The sequence below is a fragment of the Canis lupus genome, chromosome 12 (assembly GCF_048164855.1).
Source record: "Canis lupus baileyi chromosome 12, mCanLup2.hap1, whole genome shotgun sequence".
NCBI lineage: Eukaryota > Metazoa > Chordata > Mammalia > Carnivora > Canidae > Canis > Canis lupus.
The window spans coordinates 21465680-21480066 of NC_132849.1; the positions used below are offsets into that span (position 1 = coordinate 21465680).

At 34.1% G+C, this 14387-nt stretch overlaps 1 protein-coding gene and 1 long non-coding RNA gene across 10 annotated transcripts in view; one reads left to right on the top strand and one right to left on the bottom strand.

Annotated features, from left to right (window-relative positions):
- CTNNA2 (catenin alpha 2) overlaps nucleotides 1–14387 on the top strand; it is a 1079777-nt gene that overhangs the window by 1041483 nt on the left and 23907 nt on the right. For 7 of the 9 annotated variants that reach the window (XM_072769992.1, XM_072769991.1, XM_072769993.1 and 4 more), the window contains one exon: nucleotides 8670–8813. The exons of the other annotated variants lie outside the window; for them this stretch is intronic. In XM_072769992.1, the coding sequence (XP_072626093.1) occupies nucleotides 8670–8813 (144 nt within the window). The remainder of the gene's footprint in view (nucleotides 1–8669; nucleotides 8814–14387) is intronic. 9 annotated transcript variants of the gene reach the window in all.
- LOC140601278 (uncharacterized) lies at nucleotides 7978–8711 on the bottom strand. Its single transcript, XR_012004307.1, has 2 exons — nucleotides 8644–8711; nucleotides 7978–8451 (listed from the first exon to the last, which is right to left on the bottom strand). It is a non-coding gene; the product is annotated as an uncharacterized lncRNA (long non-coding RNA).

Here is a 14387-nt window from a genome sequence, read left to right on the forward strand (position 1 = left end):
TTCTCTGAAACCTATGAAAGCCCCCAGGAAGGTATATGTATTAGTAGTCAAAATTTCCCCTAAAACAAGAGATTTGGATAGATTATTTCCATTTTGGCAAGAAAAATGATTGGAATTTCAAAGCTGAGAGTTGTGTTTTTAGAGCCTTGTGCTAGCATGATGAACAAAATGCACATGTGCACAATTATATACCATGTCAGCATGTGTATGTTTTATGTGATTCTGTGTGTACAAACTGGGAAAGGCTTCTGTTGTATCTGCCATTGGCTTGAGAGGTGGGGCAGGAAGCTCATCAGGTCATGAGCAGGGGGACAATGGATACAAAATCTCTTGAGTCATGCTGGCAAGTTAGAGAAATAATGCAATTCTGGATATGTGCCTACATGTGCTCATTCACACAACTGCTATCTAAGAAGCACCATTAATTTTCTGGCTGGAGATTTGTTTTTAAAAGTTATTGGCTTAAATCTTTCTCACCAGCCAAAGTGCTGTACTTACTAAATCTTATATAGACGATGCATTGGTGAGCCAATTCAGCTTAAGCCATTTGTGTGGTTGCTAAGGGGGTCAATGGAAAAGAGAAAATTAAAAAAAAAACAAAAACAACAACAAAAAAACTAAAAGCTAACAGTGACGGAAATGCTAAGATGAAACTAGAAGAAACTTAAGTCCAGAAGATTAAATATCCATTAATTTATATACTGGCTTTATTTGCTTAGTGTTTATTTCTTTAATTTCTCAAGTCAGTTTACAGGCTTTTTGGAAAAAGAAATGTTCAAAGAAGAAAAGAAGAAAGAAAGAGAGGGAAGGTGGGACAGTAGGAGGGAAGAGTTGTGAAAGAAGGAAGAAAACAAAGGAAAGAGAAACTTAACTGTAGCATATTGTAAATTATTTTAGTGCAGGTAATATCCATTAAATGTGACAGCATTTATATTCATCATGGCAGAAAAGTTGAGCTATTTTTTCAAGTATGTAAACATATTTTGAATACAAGTTCGTTCCAGTGCTATGATGTGGATATTACCTGTATATTTGATTGTTGTGTTTTTAATTTTTATATGCTAGGTTTTAGAAGATTTAATGGATTCTCTTAAATTTTATTTTATTTTTTTTAATAAATTTATTTTTTATCAGTGTTCAATTTACCAACATACAGAATAACACCCAGTGCTCATCCCGTCAAGAGCCCCCCTAAGTGCCCGTCACCTATTCACCCCCACCCCCCGCCCTCCTCCCCTTCCACCACCCCTAGTTCATTTCCCAGAGTTAGGAGTCTTTATGTTCTCTCTCCCTTTCTGATATTTCCCACACATTTCTTCCCCCTTCCCTTATATTCCCTTTCACTATTATTTATATTCTCCAAATGAATGAGAACATATAATGTTTGTCCTTCTCTTAAATTTTAAAATGAAGATGTACATATAGATCTGGAGAAATAAACATTCCATAGCCTTTGATTATCTTTAGCTACTCTAACATTTATACTTCTGAATTTTTCTGAATGAGATTGGAAACACTAATATGGAATTTTAGAATGTAGAGTGCTAAACATCAAGCGTTTTCATAAATCTGAAAAATTCTACCTAATTATTTTTAAGAAGTTCAAATACATTAGAACAGTGAAGCCAGAATGCAATAGCAATTAACCCTACCTTGGACAGGAATTCAGTGTTTAGGTCAGAGATAGAAGGACACAGATTGTAAGTTATAGTTGACTCCCCATGAAAATCCCACACATTTTAATAGATTTTGTTGCATATCGGTGTCTTTTTCTCTTAACAAAATTTAGGAGCAGAGTTTGGAGGTGAGGAATGTTAGTTACATCCTCAGCCTGATTGAATAGAGCCCTACTCTATCCCTGAAGGATTGAGTAACCTGCCCTACCTAATGTATAATTTTGTTCTTTGCCGTTTAAATCTCTCCTTTTCAAATTTGAATCCCTCTCAAGTGGGTTATGGAGAGAAACTTGACAAAGTGAGCAAATATAATTTGTGACATTGGTAGGATTTGAATTGGTAAAGAGAAAATTGGAGAATAAACAGGTCAGTTATAGTCTTTATTGCCTATGTTTCAATCATTAAAATTTGGACTCAATTAAAATCAACATGAATACTCATAGTAATAAATGAAACTATTCATACAATACTATGAACTGATAATGGTCAAATCAATCCTACCTGACTATGGCATATAATCAAAGATACATATGTGCATATACACAAACATAAACATGCAGCAAATATACATGATTTGATATTTACTCCTTTACCACCTGAATAAGCAGTAATCAGGAACTGAACAAGTGGTTGACAACTGTGACATATCTGATCCAATACAATTCAGGGAAAAGAAAATATGGGAATTATTTGTATAATGCTATATGTATATTTTAAAATATATATTATGGATTTTATTTTATACATTTATATTACATATTTTTAACTATTTATTTTAAAATGTGATTTATTGAGATGAGAATTGCATTTTATTTGAAAAGTTCTGTATTTATAAAAAATAGTGTCAGTATTTTGTAGTGGACTGACGCAGTCATTGAAACAAGCATTGTACTTGTATAGCCTTGTACTTTTGTACAACTTGTACCCTTTTATTGGGAAAGAGTCTTTTTTTAATATACACTCTGATTCTGTCTATTGTTAAATCTTGATTATCTCTACTGATCAGTGTAGTAGTAATGGAAAGAAATCTAAATTATTAGCTATTTCAATTTGGATCTGGAATGCATTTCTATGCTTCATGTGAACAAAAGAGTACATATTCAGGAAATTAGCAGGAGTTCCAAAGAATTTTCTCCAGCTTTTCCAGAGTCATTAAGTATTTGGGTATAACAGACTTCATGAACTATAGAACAGTAGGAGAGTCTAGATCTACAGAGAGTAAGACCAAAGCTTCAGATTACAAATCTGGATGGAAGAATGGTAGAAAGACTCTGTAACAGTAAGAAAATTAAATAAGTATCTATCATTAGCAGAATGGCTATAGTTCTTTGCATATACTTTACTAGTAAGATGGGTTGCTGAATAATTCTGTCTTTCTCCAAAAAGCCTAGCCCTCCCAATCTGTTATGGCAGTAAAATAATAACCATTTAATTTCTGATTCCCGCATTAAGTCTTCCTTAGTTACATTTATATCAGCACACATGGTCATTGATTTTTACACAACCCAAATTAGGCAAACTTTCAGGAAAAAATAGCCCTTAAGTGATTTTTCAGAGCAAATTCATTCTTCCAGTGTTATAAAAGTGATATTTAACAAACTCAAGGCATTACATGTGGAAGAAATGGAAAAATGGAGATTTTTATAAGAAAAGTGAAAATCTCCTTGGGTGCCAAGCATCGTAGGAAGTTTTGAGACTAGTGTACCACACTTGTCAAGTGTCTCCCTGAATTTAAATAGTCTTGTTCAAAGGAGAATGGTATATTGCTCTGTTAAAAGAAGTAGCTCTTAAGTTACATACTCAGTGATTATGACCCTAACATTATCAATTCGATCTACTTATTGAAAAAATAAATCAGGTTTTCACTGACGAAATTACACCAGTTGGTTATCTGATTTGTTTTATGCATAGAAAAAGACTTTATATTCTAATGCTCTCATTTTAAAATAAGACGACAGACTCTTTGTGGCTAAGCTGGAGCATGAACCAAGCAAAGAACTCTTTTTACCTTAAGTAAAGACATGGGTTGACCTAACTTGGATTTACTTGATGAATTGATTTGATTGCATCACCTGAGCTTGTAAACGGAGATATTTCTCTTTTAGTTTGAGGGGATTCATTATTACTCATCAGAGTAGAAGTGGCTAGTGGCTTTATGAAGAGTGACTCTGCCTTAGAAAGGTCAGTGCCATTACTTGTCCTTCAGTCAGTGTACTTTCATTCCTTTAGGTTTTAGAAGCTATTCAAGATTTGAAAGCCTTGAATTAAAAAGGCGGCAAATAATTCACACCTTAATCTAGTAGCAAGATTTCAGTTAATATTCAGTTAATTTGATGTTTTAGATTTCAGTTAATATTCAGACCATTATTTGGCAGCCAATGATGAGTAATATTTTATGAAAACTTGGAAATTAGACACATGGAGGTACCTGGTTAAGGGAAACTAATTGTGCATTTCTTTTGGTGTCTGTGCAACACAGGAAAACCTGTTGAAGAAGTACTGATTTATAACATTTTCCCATGAGACACATTCTGATTTTGAGATAGTTTGCTATAATTGATTTCATTCTAAACTGTTCTTTCTTTATTAATATATTTTAAATCATGTCTATAGTAGTGCCTTAGGCACTGTCTCTTCATTTTTAACTAGTTGTGGATATGTAAGAATAAATCCAGATAATACATATTCCCTTAAATTGAATCAAATAATTATGGGAATCCACAGTGTTAGGTAAAATAATGTTATTTATAAGCAGTATCTATAATTTAATTTGATTTCTGATTTTCTTGTGTACACGTGGATTTGTCAGCTCTAGTCAAGAAATACGTTATTTTGAATTGGTTACCTAAATTCATTGTGATTTTTTTTTTCATGTTCCTACTTGGATATACCTCAGGAATTCCTGGGTTGGAAGAAAAAGTTGGAAGAAAAAGCAGCTAAAATGTGAATAAACTAATACAGGATATATAAATAAGAGAAGATGAATATTAAAATATACCCTAAATATTATCTGGCATCTCATTACTGATTTTGCACAATTTTCTATTACCTCAGATGATTCAAAATAAAGGAAATTAAGAGACTGCATAGCAAAATTGAGGCAGGATTTTATGTTTAGTATTAGACTTGATAAAATTTTGACAACCCTATCTTTCTAGAAAAGCATTAGCATTTTCATATCTTGTTCCTAACTTCTAGTGATAAGCTAACAATCAGGGCTTCAAAGAGTTGTACTTCCAGTTCACATAAGGATATTTTCTGATTCATTGAACAACATTTCTAGGGTGTTTCAACTACTTAAAAGGCACAGTGCTAAATATTGGTTTGGTGAAGGTATTCAAAGTCCTTTATCTCTAATAACTAATAATTTCCATGAAGAGGATAAATCTTTCTGTACATTGTGAATTTGTTAAATTGTGTGGTCCATTGGGTTTTCCTTTTTTGATTTAGTTTCTCATCTTCCTGTTTAACATTCTCAGCAAAAATAGTAGGGTATCTGTTGATGGCTATCTCTGTGTATTAACTGTTGTTCTTGGTTTACTATATTCTAGAAATAAAAATGTGTTTAACTTACTATTTTCTCCATTCTGTTCCTACAGATTATTTTGCCAAATGCTTTCTCCAGCTTAATTTAAATGATTTATAAAATGTGGCTTTTATCACAGCCCTTAGGAGAGAAATATGTGCCATGTTATGGCCCATGTATCTCACAAATAGGAAAGACTTCTGGATGGGCAGTGTGTAGTTTTCTTAGCTCGGATTTCTATTACTGCTTCAGGACATATTGTCTTACTCTATCTTGAACAGTCATTTTCTTTGTGGGCAATAAATATATTTCAAATATTTCATCCTAACCCAATTTTCTTGAAGGCAAGCTTACTTAATTTAGACTTTAATCTTTTCTTTCATCATCAATACCGTATCTTATTTTATTGCTTTTCTCTGAATACCTTCATCTGTGCAGATGCCTTGCTGATAATGAACTTGACTGGAGCTCTGGCTAGATCTTCTATCAAATCTGCACAATCTATATCTTGACCTCTTTCATCCATTTCCTTTTGCGAATCTATTTCTCAACTTAGAGAAGTTCCTGGAGAAGTTCCAGTTAGCGTCGTCTTATAAGAACCATGTACTCTTTTAAGTCCAAGGTTCTGTGTGTGAGACACTATCATAAAACAAACTCAAAATAGAATCTCTTTATCTAGAAACTCCCAGTTCAAATCTGTTGCTATCAAAATTATTTGGATTCTCTCTTGCTGAGATAATTCTCTTCGATAATAACAGCTTGGTCAGACTGCATGCCAACTGCCTGATCATGTCTTCCACAATGAATTACTTTATAAATACACCTCCAGATTATTCTTTTGAAATGTACAAATTATTCCACCTGACTTTTCTTGATCTTTTGCACTAAGTTAAGTAAAAACACTTTTCAACAAGCAAAATTTTGAAATCAACCCTACATCCATCTCTGATCAGAATGAAGTTATAATCACGACTTCATGATTGAAGGGCAATAATGGGGTCTCTTGACTGAAATCCTACAACCACTTCATACCTTGTCTTGAAAGGCTAACTCATCCATTTATGTGATATCATAGAAAGTATGCTTCAAATTCATAATTGTAGTGACACTTAGCTTTCATAAACAATGTCAAGAGGCTAGATCCTAAGAAGAGTTGGAAATTATCTGATCTTGGCATTGCATTCTGTGTCAAAGAAATTTTTTAACTAATATAACTAAAGACATTATTACAATCAATCATACTAAATTCACCTAAAACGTCAGCACAGTTCACCACTCTGCATCCTTTTGATGCAGCCTAGTTTTGCATTGGGTTCCTGAAGTCATGCTCCATTTCCAAATAAGTAATAGATAATAAGAAATATCAATAGATATGAGTCTAGTTTTATTTCGGTATTTAAAAAACATTTAACTCCATTTTTATTCTGATAACATTGGCAGATGTGCCTTCTTTGTTGGGTAGTAAAATTTTTAAGGTGTTTATTGGATGAATGAATAATTACCATTAGTAATCTTAAAATAATCTTTAAATTTTGCATGAAAGGTGAGATGAAACAAATAAGTTTCTAATACATAATAATCATTTTTGAAACTGAGAATTATGGTAAATGAATAGCACATTCCCTATAATGGGAAAGTCAGAAGATGCCTGCTTTCTAAAACAAATGGTATTATTTATAATAATAAAAGCATAAAAAAGCAAGGATAAGCCAACTAGTCAATGATCCAATAGGTAAAAATAGGGCCTCATATGCCAATTGTGAAAACTCATACAAAAAAGCTGTTGAATACAGAATTTGAACTTAGGTTTAGAATTACTGAAAACAGAAATACAATAATACAGTGAGGGAAACATGCAGAGTTATCATTGCTTCCTCTAATAAGTATAGAAAACATTAAGTGTAAGAAAAATTCCCTTTTTTTTCATAAATGTCAGATTTTTTTCTTTTCTATTGTCTTTAATTCTCTAAAGACATTTTTTTTTAAATGTCTAGCATTTATTTTAAAGTAAAACATGTGAGTGATGTTGCCAAATCCATTATCAGTTTGAATTTAGTAGCACCTGTGTTTCAAAATGCTCCCTATCTGCCTATTTTGCTTAACTTTTAAATTGTGATTATTTAATATGCTTACATATTTAGTGAGCTAAGAATGGCAGGACTAAAAATAGAATTATATTTTCTTAAAACATAAAAAAATTGAATAAAGAATATTGTTTATCTGCATATAGAAACAAGTTTTGGGCTTACCCATTTATGATGCCATGAAATGTAAGCTATTACTTATACTAAAATATTTTCTGTGGCATGAGTGGGTTTCGATTTTCATATATTCCACTGGGCAGATAAAGATCTGGCTTCCATGTGGATGGTTTCAGGACTTACCTACTTTTCAATATCACCCCTTTCTTTTGTTTTGTTACTACCCACTTGACAACTTTGAGTAATTCATAGTTTGTAACTCTAAATCTCCATTAAAAAAAGACCTTAGTGTTCTCCATATTATTCTCTCACCTTGCCTGCTTTCCCCCTCCTCCCAAAATGGACTCAGAGGTTAAATTAAGCTATAACTATATGACTATAACTTCACTGCATGTGACACAAATCCTTGGTCAGTTAGCATCACTGGGTCACTAAAACTTGACCTCTGACAGTGGCAGTGTAGGGACCTTATGGTTACAGAAATCTTCCCATTTGATTTTCCTCGAGTTTTGAAGGTGGGCTTTGATTAACCCATTTACATACATGTTATATTCAGTACACACAGAAAAACTGGTCAACATTGACAGTAATATTTTGTGCTAAAGATAACATTTTCAGAAGTAGAGATAGGCATTGGTTATTGGCTTATCTTTTAAAATGTGCCTGTCACACAGCCCCTCCTTGGGTACAAAAAGGAAGAGTAAAAAGAGTTGCAGTTGTAGCAACAATGAATACATTAGTTCTTCAGTGATTCCATGAACGAGGTAAGTATCCTTTTAGTACCATGTACTGGCTGGAGATGCAGAGGCCAAGGGCTTGATGAAGGTCACACAGCAGGGCAATGGAACTTCCAAGAAAGACATCTAAGATTCCCCACATACTGTTCCAGGCTTTAAGAGCTGCAGCCCTTGCTTTCTCTCTTGGTGATCTTCAATGCTTTAAATAGGGGTTTCACACCCCCTTGAATCTCCCCACCATGATTGTCCCCACCAATGCCTGACAGGGCACGGTGCTTCTTCATTCTCCTTCTCCCAGATGGTCCATTTATCTGTTCAAGATAGCCAATGAGGAATTCATATGCCCGGGCTGCTTAATATCATGATGCCCACCCATATCTCTTTCAGCACCTAATTCCTTCATATGCCTCTTTCTCCCAATGACCCACTCCCTCTTCCACTTCCCTAATCCCTTCCCAATAGGGTACGTTTTTTTTTTTTCTCTTGCTCTCTCTCTCACTCACTCTTTTCTGTATCTCTCGGAAATCAGACAGGAGTTCAGAGCACTTTCACTACCTTTTATGAGGTAGATTGTGATGTCATAGATGGGGGCAGGGCTAGTCAACTTTCTACCCACCTCCCAACCTGTGCTGAGGGAGCTCCGATCGGGAGTGGAAGCAGTGATTCCTCCATGGTGAGTAACTTTGCTTTCTGATGTAATCTGTCTCATTGTAAACATTAATTTTGAAAGCAGGTGGGTGGGGATTCAAAGACATAAAGATGTGACCACTCAAGTCTTCTTTACTACTATTAACCAACTTTGAGTAAAGGATCAACTTATGTATTCTTTGTATGAGTTGAGAATTCCACAGGACTGATATACATTCTTCAAGCATGATCTAAACTTGAGAAGTAGAAATGGTATTTCATTCCTTTATTTCTTAGTCTTTCTTCCCATTGGGACTGAAAGTCATTGCATATGTGGAATGAATCCATTCTGTAGTCCTTTGATGAGCTTCTTTAAGGAAGGCTAGTTAAGAGAATGTATTCTTCATTTGAAAGATTACAGAGTCACAAAATATCCTTTTTTGATGTTGGCTGAGAGAATCAGTCTGCTCTTTTAAAATTGTTGGATAAAATTGTGAAGAAACCGATGCATAAAGAATTAACAAACTTGGTTTTGATGTAAACAGATGCAAGCTTTGTAATGTAAAGGTGCAGCTATTTCAAGGTGTCACAACCAGACTTGCTACCATTTTGTTGATGTTGCATGTCATCTCTGATCCTGTTTTGTAAGATTTTTTTCATAGTTAAGAGCTGTGAAATGTCACTGTTCTTTGTTTCATTTGGGTTTCTATAATAATGATTAATTTTTTTGTATGCCTTAGTGTTTAGAAAGAAAAGATCAACTGGAGTGAGAAATTTCCCTCCAGTTTACTTGTTTCCTCCAGGGTGCCTATTAAAACTGTCAAGATGTCAGCTTATATATAAAAGGGCAAAGGAGGTTCATGGAGGAGGTTAAGTCTTTAAAGGATGTTGAAGCATCAGTATGGGTACTTCTAAAAGGGTTTGACCATCAGAATGTGAGGCCCTCTTTGTTTTCATGGGGTGGGATAAAAGCTTCTTGATGTGGGTCATGGGTATTAGGAAATATGTTAAGAGGATATCATTCTTTTTTTTTTTTCAAAGAATACATCCCTAGTTAACTAACTATGTTTGGAAATTGGTGTGGGAAAATTGGAGGCAGTTTAAAAGGAAGTGCCCTTTTCCATCATTAGCTTTTCTGTTATGTGTAGACCTTCTCTCCCTCCTGCCCCGCTAAGTTATGCATTCTTAGAACTCAAAAGCATGAGAGATAATCCTGTTCTTTTCATTACCTGGGATGGAGTAGCATGACAAATTCTGAAGTGATATTTCCACCTATGCTTTCTAACCTGAAGTGACTCTTGGTAGAGATTTCAGGTACAATATTGGAAGATAGGGCCATAATTGGTCAGTAGGAAGATTTAAGTGATAATCACCTGTAATCAACTTAATATTGCAATGCGGGTAACAACACCAAAGTCTTACATGTTAGGTTATTTCTCTCAAGTCTTTGGCCCACATTCCTTTAAAAATACTCGCCCCCTCAAACCCAGGTAGAAGGAAACTTCCAGTGCCAGAAAAATCTAATGTCTAACTATAGCTCAAGTTTTTAATGTCTTTTATCAACCCCTCATACAGCTGCCAGGTAAGAAATGCTCATATTTTACAAACCCTTGGAATACAATCATCTTTAACTTCGTGAGTTAAGAACAGTTGTGTTGTACACTTGTGCAAATTCAGAGAGTCTATCATGGAATGCATTGTGCATGCACTTGTTTATCTTCATGTGCATGTTTCGTTTATAGTGGTGTTCATATTTTAATCCATTTGTATGTATTAAAATTCTAATTTAAAAATAATACTACATATTGTGCTGTAAATAAAGCAATGAAGTGTAACAGAAGTTGAATTAATCTGGGGTCTTAACACTGGTAATAAAAGCTCCATTTCTGTCATTGACTAATAAGGTAACTGAAAGAAAATTACTTAGATCTCTGGCCTCAGTGTTTTCATTGTAAAGTTGTGATTGATGATCTACAAGATATATCCTGAAGTACTCTGCTCTAAAACTGTATGGTTTTATAATATATTTTTCAAAGAAATTGCTTATGGGAAAAAAGACTGACTAGGTAATGAGACATTGTTTTAATATGAGACATAGCATTTCTATAGACCAGAAAGAAAGTTTCAGTCCAAAGTAGGTTTTAGAATGTACCCTATATTTGATATAGTGTTATTTGGTTAACAAGTGGGCTCTATTCTTTTAGATGGACAATGTCAAACATGTGATAGTTGTTAGCTATGTGTTGATTTGGAAGATTGATTTTTTTTTTTTTTAGCTCCATACTTTTGTTCTGATTATTTGAGATTAAAAAAATCTTTATCTACTAGGTAAATGGATGGATTTAGGCATCATTGGGACTTTAAAATTAAAAGTTACTTATGCAGAATTGTAGAAATTCCTTTGTGGTATTGGTATGAATTTATGAGTAGGAAATTGGTGGGTACTAAGGAATGTGTTATAGGGGTTGAAACACATGTATGGCCTGGCTCCTGCTCTGATGAATGTGCAAACTTTTGGGGTACCTAGACACGTGCCAAGTGTCAACTTGGAAGTGAAGCCAATACATGTCTAAGAACTAAGATGTGACCCTGTACTGTTGGGTAGACTGGATTGTACTGGGAAGGCTTTCTGAGAAGCTGAGAGTCTTCAATCACTTGGAACGCAGTGATTTAGATTTGTGTTGTTGCACAACACACAGGTTATCAAGACCATGGAATTGTAAATCTTGCAGAGGAGGTATTATGTTTAGATATGTCATGTATCAAAGCCACATGTCAAAATATTTGCATATGATCCAGCTCCATACTTTCCCTGAGTCCATTCCACTCAATCATATGGTGACTTTACAATATATGATACTTGCTTAGAAGAGTTGAGGAGGCTGCAAGTGAGTGTACTGCAAAGATTATTTATTAAGATATAATCAGGTAGCCATTTTCTCAGTTATACAAAAGGTCATATCATCACTCATATCCACAACTGCAGAAGAAAAATAAAAGGAAGGAATTAGGGACAAGAGACTCTAGCTTCGAGACATTCTGATATTCTGACAAAAATGGAAAGGGATTATATTACCACTGACACATTTAGAAATATTAATGGCCATAAAGAAATGTCCATAAGCTAGAGAATCCACATAAGCAGGACAATTTTCCAAAGCAAACCAAAAGTTCTCTATGTACTGAGCAGGAGACTGCTGTCAAACAGCCAATGTTGGGAAGGTTTAAACACTAAAACTGCACATGATTATTATGCAAGTCTCCTTCCCCAATGCACTTGGAAAGAGGGTATTCATTTGGGCATTATTTGCCCACTTTGACAATGAAGCATGCTTATCTTTGAAAGCTTCTCTAGTACTGTAAATTCACAGATGATTTACAGTGTATACTTTACATCACTTAGCACTGTTTGTTGTATTTCCTGCCATCCAAATTCCTTCTAAGTTACTACTTTGGCTTTTCTAATAGGTTGGAATTCCATGAGTAGAATCATCTATCCCAGATTTTAAAGACTTAGTTTACATTATCCAGTGAAATATTTCTTAATTTCCTATTGAGACATAAAAATCCATTTCTAGAATATACCATCTCAGAAAATCACTGCCAAAGCAGTTTATATATATGGGAATGATGAAATAGCATGTTCAGTTTGTGTTCTCTTAGAAATAATTTTCCCCCCAAAAAAGTTCAAGTAGGACTTAGATACAATTTTGCCAAACAGTATAAATTATTAAAAGAATTTGAGATACTGGAAATTTGTCTCAAAAGAACAATAACAAAGGATGACACCTATTCCCTCTATCATCCTAAATATCTCTAGAGGTATCAGTTAGATTATAATTCAACAAATGTTTATTGGGTAAATAATATGTGATATTTACTGTCCTATGAATGGCATGGAATTAATGTGGAAAACAGACCCATAATCAATAACCACAACAGTAATTATAAATTAAAATAATCACTGTAACAGAAATATATATAAAATGATATGGGCATTCCTAAAGAGAAGGTAACTTCATAAAGGGGGTAATATATTTTTGAACCTTCATGGATACATAGATAAAAGTTTTCCAGGTAGAAGAGAAGAGAAAAGATTAGCTCAGGAGAGAAACAGAATGTCCATAGTTTTGAGGTATAGGTGTATTTTTGCTGATTGGACTTGAAGATGTCAGAAATGTGTAGAAAGATGAAGAAAAGTAAAAAGTAGAGTTAAGTAAAAAAGTGGGGTATGGATATCAAAGACATTTTTCCGACCCATTCTGATTTTAATGAGAGTTTCTCAACTTGGTCAAAGGACCATCTGCATACCAAACCCATCAAGTGGTGGGAGGAGACTGCTAAAATGCAGAACTGTTGCTAAAATGAAGGCCTGTTAAATCAGGATTGTAAGGAGCACATTCTTAGAATCTGTAACTACCCCATTGGACCCCCAAGTTTCAGAATCTATCCAACAAAACTGACTCATTATGTTTCTGTGTTCTTAGAAAAAATGTTTCAGAGAAAAATTAAAATATTAAGAATAAAAGACTTAGGAAAATGGTATTTAAAGGTAGTATTAGAATGTTTTTGAGAAAATTGGCTTAAGTTTTGATTAAGCATAAAAACTTTCCTAGAATGGTGATTATTAAGTGTAAATAATCATCAAGTGATGCTATTACATCTCCTTGAAGGAAAGGCATGATATTATCAACATTTAAGAGACCATCTTTTATCTTTCATTTCTATGCTCCAATATAAGGAGTTAATGAAGTTCATTCAGGGCTAAGTTGTTTTAACACAGTCCAGAGCAATATTTATTTCTGAGTGGTATTTTTGGTATTTGACTGCTTTTACATTTTAATTAGGGGAACTTCATTGAAAGAGAAATGTTTAAATTAGCATTACCATCATGACTGGAGAAATTAAACATCCATGCCGATATACAGCCTAATCTCTATGGTCTATATTGAAAAATATGAATATCTAACTATATGTTTAAATCAATAATCATTGGGGAGTACTTTTTTTCCCCATTTTTTTTTCCTCATGAACAACAGCTATTATCTTCTACCCATCAGTCTGTGTAAAAGTTACATAGTGTTCAAAGATGCAAGAAAGGCACTAGAGAGGTATTTTACATTTAACTAAGACATGAGAATGAACCTTGATCTGGAAGAAGGTGACCCTCAGATCAAAGCAAGGAAAATTGATTATAGATTTAACTCCCTGTTTTTCACACAGTCCTCCTGTTTCAGATTGCTAGAATCTTCTATATTTTTTTGAGAATTTTGTTTAGAACTTGCTTTTTTCTCTATATTCACCTCTGTGTAGATAATCGCAGTAATTGCTATGGCAGAGATGGTAATCTTGTCACATACTAGAAGCTGACTGGTAAAATGCTAGCGCCTGCCATTAATTGAGCGAAGCGATTTTGGTATGGTGACCTAAAGATCTTTTCTTAAAAATTCGTGTGTGTGTGTGCGTGCATGTGTGTGTGTATTTTTAAACTAAGGATATATAGCTCTGTTACTGGGTTTATCACACCAGCCCAGGCAAATATAACCTTGAGTGGTACATAAAGATGTTCCAGGCAAAATTATTTACCTAAATAAGGCCTTGCATTTTACATGAATAAAAG